Source organism: Corvus cornix, chromosome Z, assembly GCF_000738735.6.
Source record: "Corvus cornix cornix isolate S_Up_H32 chromosome Z, ASM73873v5, whole genome shotgun sequence".
Taxonomy (NCBI): Eukaryota; Metazoa; Chordata; class Aves; order Passeriformes; family Corvidae; genus Corvus; species Corvus cornix.
This window is the reverse complement of record NC_046357.1, coordinates 10,766,046-10,788,477: the sequence shown is the minus strand read 5'-3', so window position 1 is coordinate 10,788,477 and position 22,432 is coordinate 10,766,046. Positions and strand designations below refer to the sequence as shown.

The 22,432-nt window shown below is 38.7% G+C and overlaps 1 protein-coding gene across 1 annotated transcript; it reads right to left on the bottom strand.

Annotated features, from left to right (window-relative positions):
- Window positions 1-300: 300 nt before the first annotated feature.
- On the bottom strand, window positions 301-22,311 carry PRKAA1 (protein kinase AMP-activated catalytic subunit alpha 1). The gene is made up of 9 exons (XM_039567151.1): window positions 21,911-22,311; window positions 16,203-16,344; window positions 14,363-14,456; window positions 12,537-12,681; window positions 10,767-10,854; window positions 9,657-9,881; window positions 6,017-6,503; window positions 5,514-5,640; window positions 301-3,439 (listed from the first exon to the last, which is right to left on the bottom strand). Exons 1-9 carry the CDS (start codon window positions 22,299-22,301, stop codon window positions 3,195-3,197), a joined length of 1,944 nt encoding a protein of 647 aa, XP_039423085.1. The 5' UTR covers window positions 22,302-22,311; the 3' UTR covers window positions 301-3,194.
- Window positions 22,312-22,432: the final 121 nt, after the last annotated feature.

Genomic DNA, 22,432 nt, shown 5'->3' with positions numbered 1-22,432 from the left:
CGAGCAAAAGGCTGTGTGAAGATGCGAGACGAGGAAGGTTTTTACGTCGTGGTCAGGGTTTGTTCTGTCCCAAATTCCTTTTCTACAGCAAAAAGGTTTACACGATCTAGGGGAAAAGGGTCAGTCGGATCAGGCGAGCACTCCTGGTGCACCAGCCTGTGTACCTCGGAACTCTGATGTAATTAATGTTGTGTTGCTGCTTTTTTCTAAAATTGTAGTACCTGCTGTTTTTAAAAAGAGTTAACAGCTCTTTTGCACTTAACATATGTAACACTAGAAAACAGCATGCACTCCAACAAGATGGTTCAGTATTTCATGTTTACTTAGGTTTTAGTTTTGAAAGTTTAAAAAGTTATACATTTAGAAAGAAGCATTTTTTGCCATTCAGCTTTGTCAAAACAAATTAACAGGAAGTAGGCACATCTTTGTTAAAGAACAGGACTTCATATCTTACAATGGTAATCAACTGGTAAAATAAAATTTAGCTCAAAGTTTGTATTCAACACTCACATCAAGACAAACATGAAAGATCTTTTTTTTTTCATATTGCACCACGAAGATTAATTTTTATCCATTACCTAGTGAGTTATATTGCACATGGACAGCCCAGGTACATCCATGTTACCGAAAAAATTACAATACACAGACAAGTTAACTCCAACAGGAGTAAATTTGGGGATACAGATTAACACACTTTACCAGTTTGTGTATCTGCATAACCTGCCTCACAACTCTGGCAGCTCTCTGAGTGAAGTTTCATTTCAGAGCCCACTGGCAGTTTCTAGTGCAATGCTAATGAAAGGTCTGCAAGATCAGTAGGAACACGTGAAGAAAGCAATTCCAACAACAAGATCTACAAAGCATAGGAAAGTCACACAACAGGAAACTGGGTTCAACTAGGTTGTTAGTGTCCCTTTGTACTCCTCCCACTCCCTATAAAAATCTCAGTTCAATCAGAAAACCTTTGGCTGTCAAAATTGATCTAGCATAAAAATGTACTTTATTTAAAACTACATCTATTGTACACTTCTGCCAGTAACTTGCTTTAACCTCCTGATACCAAAACTAAGGACAAACCAGGGTTGTCTTAATGCACAAGAGAGCCAAAAAGGTATATAAAAAACTATTTTGCATCTTTACACCTTGCACGTGTTGTCAGAATTACAAGTAGCAGATAGCATTTATAAACAGTTTAATATATGCAAGTGATCCCAAACCAACTCCAGATGAGGAATTACTACAATTTAAAAACCTGTGCGTTTGTAGTGTTTATACAAGTGCAATACATAATAATTCCAAAATAAAGAGTAACAAAAATGAACACACTGATTTATTCAGAACATCAGAACCAATTCTTACAAGACTAAAGACAGGACTTTTTTGTAGGATTTGCAGCTGGTCCCTCACGTTGGCATCTTAAAAGTTTTGGGTTTAAACTTCCGATACTAACTTCCACTTTGGAAAATCTTCCACTTTAAAGTACACTGATACAGCCAATGTCCCTACAGGGACCTTCTACGACACTTGAGGATAAAGAAGTGAAGGTGTAATTTGTACCTATCTACTAGACAGATCTCACAATCACCCAGTTCAGAACACAGTTACAGCAGTTCTGGGGCTTAAAAGTTTCTTCAGATTCTGTGAATGTGAATTTCTGGACTGCAGCCAGCTGGCCAGGATTTAAACTGTTCTTGTATCTATAGCTAGCAGTTTCCCATGGATAAAATCTCAGCCATTGGAAAGAATTTCCATCAGCGTGAGGAGTCCAGGTTTCACTGTTCACAGTAATGCCTGGGTTTCCAGCCTCTTCCTGGGGGAGCAACCTTTGAAACTATGTAGGACAAGAAGATCATTTTGAAGTAAACATTAAGTCTTGAACGCAAAACTAAGTATTTTATGACTGTTTATATCTACTAAGTGCTAGATGAAAACAAAACCATGGCTAATTATATCCAATTTAAGAGAGACTAAGGGTTTTCATGCAAGTACTACCCGTGATTTTAATGTAAAAGGTTCAGGTTTTTTTTCTGGAATGCTGCAAAAACCATTAAATGCAGAAAAATTTTTATTATGGGTAATTGCAATCTACTCTTGAAAACCTTTTGAAAGTTAGCATTCAAATTGTCATGATCAGTTTTCAATGCTCAACAGAGCTAACTAATTCAGTTACATTAAATAGCAAAGTTTTCTATAAAAGTGCCCTTGGAAAAACTAGAAACCTATGTGTGTAGTTTTCACTTCATACTGAATACTATATAGTATATCCTAAGTTAACCTGATAACCAGCTGTATCAAAGTATTAACATGCATGTTAAAAAACGGTCAATTTCAGATTCTGGAACAGCGTGAAGGCTGTGCTCTTAACTACAAGGACATGTTTATAAGGAAAAGGATTCTCAGCCTGCAGTAGCAGTGGGGAGCTGCTGTGCTGCTACCACACTAAGATAACATGTGCAGACGAAGAGCTTCCTCACAGCAGCATTGCTTCTTCACAAAGCAACATTTTGGTTTAGCCCATGGGATACCACATCTCCTCAGCATTAAGTCCCCTGCCATTGTTATGGACTCAATCGTTTCACTCACTGCCCACAGAATTTTCCCCCTCAGTTCATGACAGAGCACCTGGCTGGATCTGCATGAATTTAATAACATTTTTTGTTAAAAGTAGTACATTGTAACGCATCAAAGTATTCTTCATTATTTTCTGTCAAGTAAGGGGGAAGAAACATAGCAGTTTTAACACATTACTGTTAAGAGATGTTGATAGGTCGGAGTCACAACTGTAGAGGGTGACCAAGAAGTCATATTGAGATCACTGAACTAGTACGTGTATGTTAACTTACAGTGCATCAGATATATGTATAACCAGAGGAAAAAAACAAGGAGGTCCATCTAGCTTAAATGTTATAGGCAGCCTATTTTGCACTCAAGGTAAAATGTTACAAACACTACCCAAAGAGCATGTTATTTCCTGTACCTGTGTTATGCTATTGGACAGCAGGCAATCAGAATTCACTCCAGCTTCAAAATAATATATAGTAACTGCCCATAATAATTTTAATCCCCATGCAAATTGCATTCTGTGGCTAGCTTTTTCAGCGCCTTAGTTAATTTAACTTGATTATAATTGGAAGCATCTTGACTATGATTTAGGCATGCTTATTGCTATAAAAGAAATAAGCCCATCTTCAAAATTATTGTGCAAGTATTTTAATAAGATTTGCACACATCTCAAAAAATTCTATTGTATGACTCCCTGGTCTTGGAGTTACATCAGCTGTGGAAGAGTCAAGCGAAGAGTTCACTGATGAGGTAAGGGATGTATCTGCAGATTTTCCTTGAGCATCAGCATCTGAATCTTTTTGACAAGATCTGTAGTTGCTCACAGAACCTGATCTCTGTGGAGTTGCAGTCCCAGACTTCGCTTCAGTGATTTCATCTGGGGACAAGAGAAGAGAGAAGGAAAATGAGGTATTAGTATCAAATTGGTTCTAGGTAGAGCAAGTATCTTCCCCTTCTCACACTTCTTAATCTTGTCTTTAAAGTCTTGATTAATAAATAAACAGCTTTTGCAAACTGTATTTGATACAAAATAAAAGTTTATATACATAGTAGCACAAAGCAAATGTTCTTATGCTAATTCTTTCTGTACTCTGAACTGTACTCCAGAACTATTTACATCTTGTTCAAACCAATACTAATTGTATTTTTCATGAACTGATTTCAGCAGCTAATTGTTCAATTTAGGTTACTCAAAACAGAAACAGGTCAGCATCATAAGATTAAGCTGAACAGCAGTTTGTAGATGGTTTTTTCTACCATCTACTTTTACTCTATTTTTGATCTCTTTTTGGGATTTATACATTGTTATTATTTCTATTTTTATGGTAACTCATTAGCACATTATAATTGTTAGTATCTGCATTAATTTATTCTTCTCTTTTGAAAGTTTTTCACCATTGAATGTTCTACATTTGGTCTGCAGCAACTTATGTTTACCCTCACTATGAGGAGAAAATAGTTTCATCTTAATAGTAGTGTTCTGCTGAAGCATCTCTAACTCTTACTTTACATGCTGAACATTAACTTGTGTCTAAGCTGGCTCCCAGAAGGTTATTTCAGGTGAAATGACAGAAAAGGCAATCTCTCCTGTTTACAGAAAGCTACCTTAAATTACAAATTGTTAAGAGGAATAGAGAACAGTTAACCATGGTGGAGAGAAGGAATGTCAGATCAGTTTAACTGTTGGAAGAGATATGACAAATCTGTGCCCTTGCGTATTTTCTCAAAAGTGGAAATCAGGATTATAGCAGGCTGCCCTCCCCCAGCTGCATGGCTCTAAGCAGTCCAAAAAAGAAAAAAAATCCTTATTTCCGTGCAACGTTTTCCTAGGCATGCCATCTACACCACTGGATCTAAGTAATTTTCCTTTAGTCTACTATGCCCATAAACAAGCCTTGTGCTCAGTCTCTATTAGCTCCTCTGTTCACTTCATTTAACCAGGCTTTGTATACTCTGTTACTGTCACTGCATAAAACATATTTTTGTACAGGTTAAACTAAATGCTTTCAAGACTTTAGCTACTGCAAGCATACAATTCCTACCTTGAATTTTAGCTACTACCAGAACTGATGGCTTAATTTTGCCTTCTATCTGATATCTCAGTGCAATGGGGAAGAAAGTTAGAAAAGTGAGAAAACTCACGGGTAGAAATAAACAGTTTTAAGTAATGGGGGGGAGAAGTGATGCAAAGGCAACCACTCACTATCTCCAAAGCAGACTGCCCAGCCGGTCTCAAGGTTACCTTCCCCAAAATCCCTTTCTTTGCTAGGCATAACATAATACAGCATTGAATGTCCGTCCCTCTGTTCAATCTGGCTCAGCTTTGCAGAGCTGTTGTTCCCCTCCCAACACGGCAGTGTGGAAAAAGAAAGGCTGGATACTATGCCAGTGCTGCTCAGCAACACTCATGTGTTATCAATACTGCTTTAGTCACAGATCCAAAACAGCACCATGCAGGCTGCTATGAAGAAAATTAACTCCATCTCAGTCAGATCCAGTACAGCAAGGTACAGTCCAAGTCAAATTTAAATGCCTAGATGTCAAGCTTTATCTTCACTAGAAAACACTGTTTGCATGCTTAGTTCAGATCTAAATTAATGTTTAAATTTGGGGTGAGGCTCCAAAGGCAGCTTAAGTTGATCCCAATCTCATTTCCAACAGTCCTGTCCCCCTTTTCCATTACTGGTATTAGTTCTGATGAAGACACAAAATGGAGCTCTTCAGGAGCTGATATAGCTTAAAAGCAATTATTTCAGGGATGCAGCAGCTAAGCTTCTATCACAGGAACACTAGTGCAGGAAGGAATAAGGAAACACTGATACAGATTATATTGGTTTAAAATAAAAAAGGGCCAACACTTACTTCACGTCTAGAGTAAGTAAATAAAGACATGTTTGCAAGTAGAATGATTTCCCATACAATTCAATTAACTTAAGGAACTCTTCACATACCATCAATACTACGGAAGTCCAGTAAGTATGTTCTGCTGTCTACCTGATACAACTGGAGATTCATTTTGGAATATGCACTTGTTACTGGATTCTTCCTCCGAACACGCAGATAATATGGATTTACAACCTAGTATGAAAGAGATGTGAGTCAGTTAACCAGAACTGCTTGAATATCACAGCATACTGGTTTTGCCCTTTCAACTCACTAGTGTTTATCAAGTGATTTCTGATTTCATTACCTGTTGGATTTGAGGGTTCTTAGGGGTTTTTTTAGCCAAGAGAAATACATTCCTACAGCCCCAATAGAAAACTTTAGCAAGACTTTTTTTCCTGTCAGCATGTACAGTCTCCCCCAAAACCCGTCTGGCACAGCACACAGATAGCAGACACCCATGAGACTGATGCCAGAACATGAAAAGAGTTTCAGACCTCTGGGCTATACAGCTACAAAGCTCAAACCAAAATGCATTCTTGTTTGCTGTAAAGGTCCTCTATTTTGTTACCTTCCATTCATAATCCAATTGTTTAATTGCTCGACAAACTTCAGCCATGATATCATTTGGTCGACTCTGACTGCGTATTCCCAAGTGCCATTTAGCCCTTCTCACACCCTGGTGTTTTGACTTCTGTGGATTCAGCTCATCAAGAGTGTGTCGAGGACGTGGTACTTCAGCTACTAAGAATGGCACCCGTTCAGGGTGAGGGCGAGACAGGTGGTGATCATCCAGAAAAGAATCTGGTGGACTTGTAGCCAAGTAGAAGTCTTTGGCCTCGTTCATTATTCTTCTGTTATCTATAATGAGGTGGTAAGCAACAGCTAGAGGGTCCTGATGATTTCGGCTGTACAGACAACTTAGCACTTCCTCTTCAGTGCATTCAAACTTCTCACACACTTCTTTTAAGGCTTCATCATCAATCATGGTAGAGCTGTATGATGGGTCTTCAGGAAACAAGTATTTTGGAAGGTCCTGCTTAAACCATTCATGCTCCCTGGATTTAAAAATAAAACCTTCTGAATATATGTAAGTAAAGAAAACATTTTTAACAGGAAATTCTTTTAAAATATAAAATTAGTCTGTGCAGGAAGAATCATGTGCCAGTCCAAGACCCCTTGTAGCACAAACACTAAAACAGTACATAAAGTAATCGCTGCCGACACAAGATTTTATTAGACATTTTGCAGGAAACTGAAAAAAACGTTTTTTGCTATCTCACAAATCGCTTAGGGATAGGAATCAGGTGGTTACTTTCTCATTTATGATTTCATTCCCTTCCTCCTCTTGTTCTTGTGACTGTTCTGCTACAGAAAGGGCTGACACTTCTGATTCCCTCTCCTGGTCCCTCCTAGCAGCTGCTTCATTCCTGACCAGATGAGAGTCCCTTATTTGCTTTGGTTGTTTATTTTTAGTTACAGGAACAAATGATATAATTGAAAGCTGGGTTTCTGGCCTAGCGAAAGTGTCTGTTGGTATGTTTTCAGACCCAGAAATCCCCTCTTCTCCTTGAGGGTGCTGATCAGTATTGAGCAGTGCTCAATACAAGCAAGCCAGGTCCCAGCACAGCGTGATAAGCTGGGCCTCTTTGGGATAGCAAGGGCATCTTTCTTTCAAACATTCTATCACTTCCTGATAGAATGCCATTTCTAATACGTCCTACCTGCCGATTTTCTCCCACATGCCTTGCCACCCGTAAGCACACTGCTGTGAGGCCTGGGAGATTTTCCAAAACAGCTTGGTAATCTTCCAAAAAGCCTAAACCATACTCCTAAGAAATACCAGTATAAATATTTTGACTGCCCAAGGACTGTCAAGGTACGGAAGTTATGGCAATGAGGGAAGAAAGGTCATAGAAGAATGTAGTGAATTCTGTATTTGCTCCACAGAAGAAAAAAATCTTGGACAAATTGTCTCCCTGAGATGGTACCCAGAGGAGAGTAACAGCTTCAGTACAGAGGCCAGATAGCAGATGAAGCTCAATGCCAATGTTCTAATAAAAAAAAAACCCACCAAAAAAAAACCACCCCACACACTAAGCACTACAAAGCACAGCAAATTGCAAAAAACAACGCAAATCTTCAACATGTACAGCAAAAAATGGAACATGGAAGAGATCAGCTAAATCAATATTGGGAACAGAAAAATCAATATTCTGACCAACAACCCTTACACAATTTATAATTATTTTATCTAATATGGTCTGTTCAAATCTGTTATTATCTCAACACCTTCAAGCCCCACATTGGGTGTCAAACAGAACTGCTATGGTTTAACCCCATAATTACAGCAACTAAGGACCACACAGCCACTTGCTTGGTCCTCTCCAGTGGGATGAGGGGCAGAATCAGAAGAGTAGAAGTGCAAAAAACGTGTGTGTTGAGATAAAAACAGTGTCATAATTAGAAATTTCTTTTTAAAAATTCTAAGGAAAAAAAACTCTAAAACCACGAGAGGTGACAAGGAAGCCCAAGAAAGACAAGTAATGCAAATAAAAACAATTTCTCATCACCAACTGACTGATGACCAGCAGACCATCCCCATCAGTCTTCCTCCAACTTTCACTGCAGAGCATGACCCTGTATGGTATGGAATATGGCTGGGGTCAGCTGGCGCAGCAGTGTCCGCTCACCCATTCCTTGTGCACCCCCAGCCTGTTCTGTTGGGACAGTGTAAGGAGCAGAAAAGACTTTGGCTCTGTGCAAGCCCTGCTCAGTAGTAACTACAACATCCACTTGTTATCAAGGCTGTTCTCAGTACAAATCCAAAACACAGTTACTGTGAGAAAGTTCACTCTATTCCAGCCCAAACCAGCACAGTGCAGTAAGCTCTACTCAGTATGATCTCAAAACCACTGTGCCTCAGCACAAATGTGCTGAGCAAAATATAGTTTAATCAGAAAAAACAGTTAATTTGGAAGCAGAAAAATGTTTTCCCATACCACTACAAGGCGCAGCCCTAGCTGGGATGACAGAACCCAGAGGAATACTTTGTAACTGTTCATGGCACCAGGCCTTTCTCCTTGCATGCACTTACACACAACCCCTAGAAGAATTAAGGTATTCAGTTAAACTCAGTTTGTCCCTTAAACTGTGAGGTGACATGTCACATGGATAATAGGACAGAACTGTTTTGGATTCAAAATCCATCCATGTTCTGTTAACCAACATTTTTCAACATTTGTTTCACACCACTTCTTTGCCACACACTATTTAACACAACTGAGGGAAGTTAAGTTCCCACCCACTCAAGTCTTGTAACACTTACTTCTCGCAGTCCTTTGATCTCTGCAAGGAAGTACTTCCTATTGCAATAAAGTACTAAGGGATAAGTGTGTCGTGTTTTTTGTTCCACTGAGAAAATATGAACATTGCTGATTTCCTAACTTCCAACCCTAAAAGAAGCATCATTTTCATTATGGTAGTATAGCAACATTCTTTCCTTAAGAGCTTCTTGCAAAGAAAATTAAGATGCTGAATAAAGTACAGTTCTCTCAGCTACCTTTTTTTAATTTGATCCAGTGCACATTTCTCAACACAATCAATTTCTCCAGAATCTTCTCTTGGAATCTGGGGCCCATGACGCTTCTCTTTACCTACAAACTCTAATTTATCAGTACTTGGTGAAGTAATTACTGTTCATACACAAATTTATGCCAGTGTCTTGAAGGTAGAAATTGCTGTCTTAAATGTGGAATATTCAGAGTCTTAACAAAATGACTTTTCAGAGCCCGAAGAAATACAAATAAAAGCAGTAGTTATCAGATTAAATAGCTTCCTCAGACATTTACAGTAGACAGCACTAGTTCCTAACAGCAAATACAATTTTTTTCACCTAGAGAAGTCTATATTAGTGTAATTTTTGCAAACCATTATGCAAGTGAACAGTTTTGCTATGGCAGCCTTATGCCTAAAGCGTCTCAGAATTTCCATATATAATATAAATAATTTGTTTTCCTATGATCTCCAATAGATTCTTCATTGTCCACTGGAGATCAGCACTAGCAGAGCTAAAACCAAGCCATCAGAAGCTGAATTTTTGATCTTGGTCTAGAAAACATGGACAAGCTGTATGAATAATTTCTTTGTTCTGCATATTTGTGCTATTGTAATTCCAGTATCTTGTGATCAGACATCAGCTGGTATTTTACCTAATGTCTCTGATTGTTGCTCTCTTCATTGGATCCACTTGCAGCATGTGCTTCAAAAGACTAATTACAGACGGATTCAGGTACTGAGGGGTATAAAAGATACCATCACATATCTTCTTAAAAAGGGTTGGCACGTGATCATCATCAAATGGAAGTGTTCCACATAACAAAGCATAGAGAATAACCCCACTGCTCCATATATCTACTTCTGGACCTGCATATAACCTGTGAAAAAATTAACTATAAGTGATTTGTGTTTAATACATTTAAATATTTTTTCCTCTCATTTTTCCATTGCATCACAGTAATTAAAAGCATGTGAACTTAGGACAACTGATTTGCAAGCACTGTACCATTTCAGTTCTATGCCATGCCTCCCTGGCACTTCAGTATTCTTCCCTTTATAAAAGGTAACAGGGCACAAGTACAGAGCTTTTCCTCTCTACCGTGTAACAATAATCCACAATGCAATTTCATACAATGGCAAACTGAAAGAAACATGCATCTACTACTAAGAAAGCCCATGCTATATATTGTTATAAGGGTTTTAGAGGAATCTGTGCAAAGTCAGCTATCCCCCAAATTGCAGCTGAAAAGTTTAAGACAAGTCCATATAGCAGAATGTGTCACATATTCTGTGCCACTGCCTGAATAAAACGGACATCTGGCCTCCAAACAAAAAGAGGGAATATTAGGGTAGGTAGCTGAAAGCAGATTTGACAATCACAGTTTACAAAAAGGGAAGTTACCTCCAGACTAAGTATCTACTCTGAAGCAGGTATTTCACTGCTACTCAACTTCACCACAGACTTTGCCTGTAACTCTGCACCTCTGCTTCAAAGATCTGAGCTGTACATGAGATTTTTAAAACAAATCAGGCAGAGCATACACAATGGATTTGGGGCATTAGACATGACCTCTACCTTAGGGGAACTATTCAAAGCTAGTTCACATAAGCTTAGAACACTCATGAAAAATTATCAATACAACTAACAGCCCTCAGTTTCTCAGCATCAAGCTTGTCACCTGAATTAGTTTCGTAGCATTTAGAATCAAGCAGCAAAATGACTGAAGTACATGCACACATGTATCCAATATAAAAGAAACTACCTTCCAGAAATTACTTCTGGTGCAGCATAGTTAGGGGAACCACAGCTTGTTCTTAAAAATTCTCCATCTGACATCATATTTGATAGACCTGAAAGTGTATAAGAGTAACTACTAAAAATTCAGGGAGCAAAATTATTTCACACTGCATATACCACCTAGAACAAACTACTTGTGATTCTTACTAGAAAATTAACAAATTTATTCCAGTTAAGAAATGACATTGCTTGGAATTACAGAATTTTTACATGAGCATGCCACATAATCCTCCATTCATTTTACCAGAAATCTGAGTAACATCAATCCATTACTGCCCACAGCCTAGAGATATTTGAGAACATAACCATTCCTAGACCAGAACAGTTAAATTTGGATGACACAGGCATGACAGAGAACAAAGTTGCTCTAAGGGAGATGAAGCAGTACAGCAAGACAGGATTTTGGCCATTGGCATTTCAGAAGCAAATTAGGTTTTAACTTTCTTGTTAAAGTGGAAAATGCTACCACAGAATTTCCTAAAATTCTGTTAGAGGTTACACAGAACAAGGAAACTGAGGAGTAAACATGACTTTACCACAATTTACACCCCTACACTATGCACCTGGCTCCTGCATCACTGCAGTTCAGTAGTTTGGTTTTCAGACACTCTGTAAGCACAGAAGTGTGCTTTAGAACTAGGCCACCTGCATTCACCAGTGCTCCATATAGTCTAACAGCTGTAGAAAATATCTTCTAGTTTCCTAAGTGGAGGCTGCATGATCAAGATTACCATAAGCCAAAGAACTCAGTCTCCAAGAAGGAATTCTGCCCTTTCACCAGTCAGCAGGGAATGTGAAGAGGAAAGAGTACAGCTTGGCTAGCTTTCACATTCTAACACACAAGCTCTTTTATTAAGCTCTTGTTTAACACACCAGTCATGATTAACTGAGTGCTACAGTTTTGCTGACACTAAGTTACAGGAAGATATTTTTGTAAGTTACTGTACTTCATTTCTTCACCATGTGAGCTATTTCACCCAAAGCATCTTCTACACATGAGAATCCAGTATGATTCCCAGGGCCCATACAGTCAAACACTATACCTTTAAAACATACTTAGAATACTCAGCATTAAGAATACTCAGCATTACCTAACACCTTCCATTGAAGACTTACATGAGCAGGTATTATCCACTATGTCTACACGAGATCTATCATGACACAGCAGTATGGATACATTACTATGCTTATGTGGTGAGGTTTTCCTGACTCACATGATTCCAAGAACTAGCTGCAAGGCTTCTCTGCAGCTGTGTCACCAACAGCTAGCATAAACAAATCTTCTTCACATCTTCAAAGATTAAATTTAGAGCAATTTAACAGGACTAGTGTATTTTTCTATAGCACTGTAGTTTCTTAAAAATGATGAATTGCCCCTGCACTGTCCTTTTTTTATCTACATTTTACAGGTGGTGAAACAGACAAGGACGGAGTTTGGAAGAAGAAAGGTCAGAAACTTAGCATTTTAGAGAAAATATTGTTTAGCAAAACCAAACTAATCAGTTCACAATTTCAGCCAGTCACAGAAAACACCTCAGAAGAAAGCATGAGAGGAAAACAAGTTCAGTAAGTGTGCAAGAACATTATTTTGCTTTACATATATATTCTTCGTGTTCTTCTGTTGTATCACACCACCAAGATACTAAAGTATACGTATTTTATTTAATATTTCCTATTGTTATTAACAGGATCTAACACCAGAAATGCAAACATATTAAAAAAAAGCAATACTTACCAAAGTCAGCTATCTTGGCATTCATGTGTGCATCAAGCAGCACATTTTCAGGCTTCAGATCTCTGTGTACTACCATGTGCCTGTGACAGTAATCCACACCAGAAAGGATTTGCTGGAACAGACGTCTACTTTCCTTCTCATCAAGCTAAAACAGACAAAGATTTTAAATAATTAAGAGACAGTGGAAGTTAACTTGTTTTTCATTTTTACTAGCTAGAGGAAATTTTCCCATGACCTAAACTTATCAATTATACTTATCATTTGATACCTTATACAGCAGATTATCAGAATTTGTAGCAAGAAGCTTTGTATCTTACATAATTCTGTTTGTACCACAGTTCTAAAATGATTAAAACAAAACATACCCATTTACTCAAAAAGTCACTGAAATTTCTTAATCACACTTTTGAAATTGGGTTTGGCAGATGTTACATACTCACTAGCTAGAAACATTAGCACTCATTTAACTTTGTCCAACTGGAGTATCAGCAAACTTTGATGTTTAAGAACAGCACAAGATTTAAACTGGCAAAAGCTGCTGAAATGCAGCACAGAAATTATACATTTCAGATGCTATTTATGCGATCAGCAGCTAGTCCCAAACAGCAGACTTAACTAGGCATTTCCTACAAAGACCCCTAATCCACATCAGTTTGTCCCAGCAAGTGAAGTATCCTATATATCTAAATGGTCTGTAAAAAGTGACTTCAGATCTTTCACAGAAGCAGTTCTAACAGTAGAAGACAGTAATAAGGGCATAATGGTAGCTTTCCATTATAATGGAATATATTGAACAAACAGTTTTCAGCTACTCCAACTGAGTACATATCCATCTGTTTTATTCCCAGCCACCGTAAATTAACAGATTAGTAGACAGGAAAAATGCTATGACAAAGTCACATAAAGATTTGAAATGTGTTAACATGTAATCATTTGTACTTTCAGATAAAAGCACATTATATGAAATATATATTAATGGATAGCAGCAAAATTAAAACCAAATACAAGAAAATACACCTATATTTAACAAGGTGTAACCAGTACCCCTTGCTCCCAGCCCTTGATAATGTGGTTATCTTAATTAACTCCACTTTATGAGGCAATCAGCCATTCTGTGACCATGCATGTCATGTGTTCATGCCCTCTCCCTCATTATCAAGCCCTGGAGGTTCTGTGAAGCAAGTAGACAAATCAGTGTTTTTCTTCCCCTCCCTACCAGAGTCAAGATTCCTGGGTGCCAGGCTGAGTATCTGCTTCCTTACTAGCCTTTAGTTTCAAGGCACACAGCCATGGATGACTCTGTCATGGCAAATGGAACTGCAGCAGCAGCCAGAGCAGTGTCTCTAACATCAGTTATGAGTCCTAAATGGGAATGAAACCTGTGACTTCTTGGTGGTCACAGACACCTCCACCATCCTCTGCTTCCTCTCAGGACTAAGTGACTTGTGTTCTTCCATATGATTTTCAAGGCTAGACTGTGATTGTTATATTGATATAGCAAAATATGTATTAGGATTTGACCAGATCTACAGAAGGTCTAGGTGAATATATATCCCAAGTCAGGTTGTGTTAAAAATTCTGTACTACACTACTTATAAACTGTACTACATTGATTCTCATAGAAATCCTGTGACACTCTAATAATAAATCCTGTGCTACACTAACCATAGTATTCTTTTGAGAAAAAAAACCCTTTAATTGTATCATTCTGACAAGGATACCCAAAAATAACCTGTCTGTCCCCCCAGTGTAGGGTGACAGAAGAATGTTGCAAATGCAATAAGAGAACCCAAGTCACTGATTTGCAGAGTTGGACTACTTCTTACCCTTCCATTTTTACAGATATAATCAAACAGTTCTCCTCCTGAAACATATTCCATCACCATGAAAATGTCAGTGGGTGTACTGATGACCTGGTACCTGATAAGAGAAGGTATCTATTAGTCTACACATTCAGTCAAACACTAGTTACATTTAGTTAAAACCGAAGTTGTACAAATAATCAGATAAAAAATATACTTTAAAATAGTTACCAATCTACAGCTACTGGAACGACAGTATTTTTCAGAAGCTTTCTCCTCTCTTTTCACTGTGTGATGCCACCATTGCCAAGACTAGTAGGAAATTTGTAATCCCCATCAGGAATATCAGTCCTTGTTCTTTCAGAGGTAGAAGTGATTTCTGTAAGACTATTTACAGTGCTGCCCCACCAACAGCTTGGTGTAGTGAAAAAGGACTTCAAAAGGACTTTGCTAGTATTGCAATAATACATGCTTTTCAACATTAATATGCAAAAAAATTCACTTGCCATAAATAAAAAATTGTACTTTCAGACTAGGAAAAAATTCCTCTTAATAATAATGAATATTAGCATTTAGGAGTATTGATCTCTGGTTATTATATTTTTATCGTTCTATTTCAATTAAATTTTAAAAAAAACCTAACTCTGAAGCTTTGAAATAACAAGTTTAGGGACAAACTCACAATTTAAGAGATTTTGATTTTTTTACCTAAATTTTTTTTAATTTGTTCCCTTTACAGCAAAAGAAAAAATTCTCCCCATAATTCCCTGAGAAAGAAACTGTCATCCGAAATCTGCTAAACTGTCTTCAGTTTAGCAACACCACAAGCACACATTGCTCTTTCATCCTGGTATGTCACTTGGTGCACTGACACTTTCTATTCTGTTCTGGCTATAGGTATGCCCTTTGAACTCATTCATAGATTAACTGAAAGCACCAGCAATTTTGCTGACAAATCAGCTCAGCAGTCTTACGAAGACTAAACCACTGAAAAAGTGCATGAGTTGATCTCACACAATGTAATTTAGATTCAGTGTAACAGCTGTTGCTAAATTAAAGGGAGTGCATAGACATGGCATCTACCAGTGGCAAGGGGGTCTTAAGCCAAGATTCTACCAATAAAAAAACCCACATCATGACTAAGACAGTGGAAGTCACCCACACTTTGGAGGTGAAGGTTATCTTAATAGGAAATTAGAGTCAAAAGAAAATCAATGTTACTTATAATTTATTACCACAGATGAGACATGAGGGGTCTACTCTGGGACATAGTTAGTTGTACTCTGAAATCTACTGATGAACTATTGAACAACTAAGCGATGTATTCAGGCACATTTTAAATACCACATTTAGACAAAGGGTAGCCGCTATATTGAAGATTCCTGACATAGCAATCACATTTATCAAACTGTACATCCTTAATTCTGAAAATCTTGCAGAGCGCCACCTACACTGAAAAAACATGTATCACTGCCCAGTACAGCACTAAAAACATTGAGAAAACACAATAAACTTACTACAGAAATTACCTTTACACTCTTGTTCTTAGTAACTCATTTTCTAAGCAGGAAAAAAAAGATCAAATATAAACAGAGAAAGAAAAATGAAGCAGGCAATAAACCCAGAGAACTGCCACCAGAAATATCTGTCCAAACAATGTCTAAGCAAAGATCTAATGGAAGCTCTCCAGTGAAGATCAGCTTTGTGAAAACACATTACAGAGGGCACAGCTGCATATTTTGAAGCTGGTCACTTTTCTGATGAGATACTGTTTGTAGTATTGCCCTTTAAATGTACTTCAGATCAGTGAGAGCAAAAAGAGATTACTGCCCAAGTAAATTTGATTATAGTAAGCAAAACTTACAGCTTAATTATATGAGGATGCCTGAAGAGCTTGAGGTTCTGAATTTCCCTGCGGATTTTTCCTACAACATCAAGGCTGCGAATCTTCTGTCGATTCAGGATCTTCACGGCAACTTTATGCCCAGTTAACTCATGTTTTCCAACTGCAAGAAACAAGGAAGTATTTAGTCAGGGCTCTCAATTGCTCAGTAAAGACATTGTTTCTCCTTTCTGAATGTAGCCAAGTTAAGACACTAGCATTCCACATACCCCCATTATCTTTTGGGGAGGCTGAAAACCGGATGGTATGGAATTTCTCCAGCCCTACTCCAATTTGTCCCACAATTCTACCATTAGAATATGTATATATATAAGAAACATCTTAAACCTAAGCCACAGAAGTCTTGCAGCATGACATTTTTTGCAATATTGGTTTTAAAAAAAAAAAAAAAAAAAAAAAAAAAAAAAAAAAAGCAAAGCATATCCAAACACTGCCATCCTTGCTCATTAGAGAGAGCATTTCTCTCCCTGTGTAAGTCACTTCAAGCTTTTGGCTTACATAGCAACCCAGTCAAACATGTTTTCCTGTATCTCTTCTACTTTATCTGAAAGGATCACTCTTACTGAAGAAATCACTCCTATCCCTCCCTCAAGAAGCCTGTTTCAGCAATTGCTCTGAATTACCAGTATAAGTACCTGATCAGTTTACTTATAAAACATAGCTGTCCTTAAAGCTGACAGCTCCACAGTCTGTGCAGTTAACACCAGAGCTTTAATCTATTTAAATAAGTGGCAAATGCTACCGGAAGTGCACAAAAAATAGAATAGAAACTACAAAAACAATGCAAACATGCAACCTAGTGCATTCCTAGAAGTGGAAAAGAAACTGAGGACAGTTTCACTGTTCTTTAAACAGAGGAACTAAAAGTGTAAACTATTTCACAGTCAGCTACCCTTCTTAAAGTCCTTACCTTTGCAAGTGCTTTTGGGGAGTAGTCACAAAAAAAGTTCATCAGAATATTTTTCTTAAACCCAAAATAGGATCACAGATGGAACACCAAGAAGCTACGTATCTCTTTTACTAGAAGGCTTCACTATCTGCCTGGCTGCTGCATGCAGTGATGATAACAATACCATTCCTTTGCCATTTCTGGCATTCCTACCTTCTGAAGATAAACCAGATCCTCGAGACACCCACAGGGTTCATCCTCATCCACATGAGCAGACATTTGTAACACAACTGTGCTGAACACAATACTCACTGATTTGGGTGCCTACCTTCACTCGAGAATTTAAATAAGCCCTGAGCTTCAACCTTTGTTAAAATATATCCATGGGAAACTATGATTAAACAGCAGTGATCCACAAAAATCTTTCTGTGTTCAACAGATAATCTGGATAGAATAAACAAACACCCATCAATCTGTAAATCTCATTCCAGCACAAAAGACCTTCCTCTTGCCTCTGTATCGAGCTAAAAACCAATGCAAGTGAAAAGAAGTTCTTAGCAGAGAGACGAAGATAATTATAAGCATCTGAATGATTATTCTTATAAGAAGACAGCCACCTGTAAAATGAAGCAGACTAAAATTCCTGAAGGGAACTGAACAGTGGATTACCCAAGACACCGAACCATCACAATGCTGCACTGATATATGTCTAGTACCTGAAAAAACAGAAGAGCTCTGACTAGGATGAAAAGACCTCCCCTCATTCAAAGGGGCCATTACCTAACAATGACCACAATAAACAGAGTGCTGGGCAGGCATATTTGCACTACTGAGGAATGCAGGACAAAGCTCACATCCATAGCAAGTTCTAGAGAGACCACAAAGCAGTGACAGGTGAGTGCCCAGAAATGCAAGAGACTTATTTGCTTTGAACCAGATCTACAATTAAAGTCATCACATTCCCTTTGCTTTCTACAAATGTGATTGAACTTTTAAAAGAACCAAACAAATTATATCACCTGTATTCAAACCCTCGGGAGTAAAGAATCATCATAAAAAATAAAAAAAATTCGAAAAGCAACTATTTTGATTGAAAAGTCTTTACCTATCCATAATGGGAACTGAAGTAATCCAGCAGTATTTGAAAAAAAAAAAAAAAAAAAAAAACCACCAAGCTTTAATCAGTAAGTTAAAATGTAACTTTTTTTTTGTTATCAAGAAACAGCTTCTTAGAAACCAAGCAAAAATCGGTTAAGACACATGAATCAGCATCCTCTTTTGCTGTACAGAGTACATTTAAGAAGGTGTTTAATACAGTAAATAACATATTTATTTGACCAAGTCTACAGCTTAGCATATAAATACACAGTTCTGATAAGCACTGGGTTATAAAATATCATTTTTAAGCCACTTTGTTTCATTTCTGATTTGCCAGTCTACCTTAAACTAGGATTAATTTAGCACTCAGGAAAACATTAGAAAGTAATTCATTAGCTACAATCTGTGTTCAATATGCAAGACACATAAGAAAAGAGCTGTTCAAAACAAATTTTTCATTCAAAGTAATTAAACAGTAACATTTGCAGTTGACTGAAACAAATTCTAGCTGTCACAGCCTTCAAGGCTGTGAGCCTCAAGCCTTAATTTTATTCACTGACTGGAAGAAAACAAGATTTTCTGTTTCTTCAACTCTACCAGCTTTGAATAAACTATTGTAATGAAAACATACTGTGGTTCAGTGCAGGTGCAGAAAGATCCCAAAAAGCGTATTCTCTTGCTTAAGACATTTCAAATTCAATCTCTATTTTTGCCTTCCTTTACTTCAATTTGAAATTATAACAAACCTAGCCTTTTAAGACACAAGTTTCCTGGATACAGTTCAAGGTATCTGTTACCAGTAAAACAGCAGATACTACTGGTAACAGGCTGCTGACACTTTTGAATTCAACATTAGGGCAGAAATGAAAGCATCACCCTCGATGATAACATCATGTAGAAACGTAAGCAGCTAGTGTTATCTTTCTGAAAACTACTTTGCATTACAGCTTGACAGAAGTTTCGCCTACAAAAGGGAATGCACCCTCATCTTCAACTAGCCACCAGCCCTTCAAAAAAAGTACTGCAAAAAAAAGAAATTCGTTTAACAGACCTAGTACATCCCTATATTTATTTTCTGGTAATACCAACTGCCTTCAGGCTTCACTGTGGCTTTGCATAGCACCAAGATTTTCATGACAGTGGCAGAATCTCAAAGCAGCAGCAACTTACTTTTAACTGTAGATGCAGAGGAACAGTCTCTAACCTTGTTCGACAGTTCTTCAATTGGAAAAAAACCTGATTATGAGGCCATGTAGCCAAATACAACATTATCATGAAATACAGGTACCAGTCATTAAGTTTGTAGGGGGAAAAAAATCTGAAGAAGGCTATGTTGCATTTAATGAAACAATTCTGCAGGAGGTCAAAAAGCCAAGCCAAAGCTCAGAGGAAAGAAGTCTTTAAGAGTATGAGCTAAACAAATGTAAAAATAAAACCCAAACAACAATAGCTCATGCTGTGCAAAGCCATATTGGTGCACAACATCAGATACCATACTGCACTGTTCATTTCCAGGTCTCCTACTGCTCCCTTGGCCCAGACCACCTGGTTTGCAGTCTATATAGACCAGTGTTGATTACCTAGATCTTGAGAGATGGAACAACTATTGTATATCTAGAGTCTTAAGTAATATCCCTCATATTCTCAGTATGGACCACTGAAAGACTGAGAACTCTTCCTTTTATGAAAGATAACTTTAAAACAAAAATACCTGGAAATAAAAGTTTGCATCTGGTTTCACAAGAAAACACCAGCAGTGTTTAAATAAAATTGACAAAAATAGGGATAGATGTTGTACACTGACTCATGCTGAAGTCTGAATATGAATCTGTCTCATACAATTGGTTAAGATTCAGTATTCTTCCACCTCAGCTTTTCACTTTGGTGGCATTTTAGCTTTGCCTAGATGCTGGCTAGGAACAGCCATCTCTGTGACTGCCCATGGGAGGCACAGTCAGATGAACCAAGTCCCTCAGAATTAATTCAGAGTGGCACAGCCAGGTGAACAGATAAACTGGACAGAATCACACCAGTGAGAACTACCAGCAGCTGAATTCATCTGACAGCTACAGGAGAAGACCTTTCACAATTACCAAGCACTGATTTTCCAGTTCAGTTTTTTCAGGCTGCAACCACCACTGTTAAAATTAAACATTGAATATCAAGAAGCCATATGCCTGACCCCCCACATCACACAAGTTCAATGTAAATCCTAAATGAACTTTAAGAAGTGAACATATTTATTACAGTTTTTCACTTTACGTCAATTAATGAAACCACATCACCAGAGAAGGAAATGATGAAAACAGGAAAACAATTGCACATCTGGTATGAAATGAAGAAAATGTGTGCTTAAGAGGAAAACCAGTGCACCACAGATAAAATGTTCTTTATTAAGCACAGCTGAAGCAAGAAAAAAGTAACACAGTACATCATATGGGGACAAGAAAAGTAGTACTGCAACAGTGCTCTCCTAAATTTAGGATCATACTACAATATTGATGGTATGACAATCTTAAGTCTTCTGCAGCGTGCTGGGTAAAAGACCACTAAACAAACACATCTTTGACCCCTCCCCTCAACCAGGTAGTCCCTCCACGAGGAAAGAGAACCTAATGCCTATCTATTACATTACCTTTTTTTCTCTCTATTCAAGGAAGTTCTAAGTTCCCACAGAAAAGAACAGTACCCCAGCAGCCAGCTGCAGGGTCACTGCTCCCAAGTGACTGGGGCTGTCCCTTTATAAACTTGACTTGAAAAAGAGACTCGAAGAGCTCTGCTCTCAAAATATTTTTTACTGCTTTCCTAGAACAAAACATCATCTGATTTCCTACACATTAGAAATTTATTCAGAACGTAAAAGAGCTTGTGCAGAGGACAGACAATAGATTATCTACACTGAAAAAAAAAAAAAGCTGGGTTTTTTATACACCTATTAAGTTAACAAAAGAAAAAAAACCAAAAAAAACCAAAAACAAAACAAAAAAAAAAACCCTGAAGAATACAGCCTGAGCCTAACTCTACTCATTTGAGAAAGGATGTTTTTGATTTGTTTGCCCCAATATTTGAAGTTCTCAAGAACAACACGGCAGGAACGGTGTAAACTAATGTACAGTCCTTCCACCCGTGGTGAATGGCACCATGGGGAAGTTCAACTTCTATTTTATTTCTACTAGCTTTCAAATAAGCAGTACGGCATCCACAGCCCTACACTGTAAAGTTTTAAAAATCTGAATTGAAAAAAAGTTTTGCTAACCCTTGGTTAAGCGGATCACGCATAAAGTTTTTCCGTATCTGCACATCAGCTATGTTACCAATTAATCCAACAATCCCAGACTCATCTTTTTACGCTTATTTCTATTTGCAGAGAGAGAAATCTTGCCTTCCTTGCAAGGGCATCGAGAGTTCGTACATGAGCATCAAAACGCAGTATGAAACAGCTCGGGAGTTTAGACTCCCTACTTTCGCTACACGCCCAGTGCTGTTCTAAGCAAACGCAGCATTTAGCTTCCAGCGGTTATTTCCGCAAGCACAGACGAGGAAGCGTCTCTGCCCCAGCCACCGCTTCCCGCCGCGGGACCGCAAGTCCCACCCCGGCAACTCAGCCCAGGCAAGTCCCCGCTCCGAGAGGCGCTCCCGGACGGCCCGCCAAATGCCCCGCGGCCCTGCTCCCGCCGCTCACCCTTGACTTTCCCGAAGGTGCCGACACCCAGCGTGTCCCCCAGGATGTAATGCCCAATCTTCACCCGCCCGTGCTCGTGCTTCTGTTTATCCCCCACAGCCGCCATCTTGAGGCAAGGGCCGAGCCTGCGCATAGCGCCCGCCCGCGCCGCGCCAGAGCACCGGCAGGGAGGAGCAACCACAGAGCGCCCGCCCGCACCCGGAAGCGAACCGCCCGCTGACCGCCCTCCCGCCCGGCCCCAGGACGAACCACTGCGGCTCTCGGGGGAGGCCGGGCCGGCCCACAGGCGCCCGGGGGGGAGCGAGGCCTGCTGGGCTCCAGAGTGGGGTCGTGGCGGCGCGTACGGGGCTGCTTTCCTGGAGTGGCAGCGTTGCAGCGAGGCCGCCCTCATAAAATAGACCTCCGAAGTCTATATATTCCAATAAACTTGTAAATTAAATTTGTTTTTTCTCCTGAGTTCCTCCTCCCAAATTCAGACCCTATTACGGGAATACGAAGAAAAGAAGGAGTCTCTTAACTCCA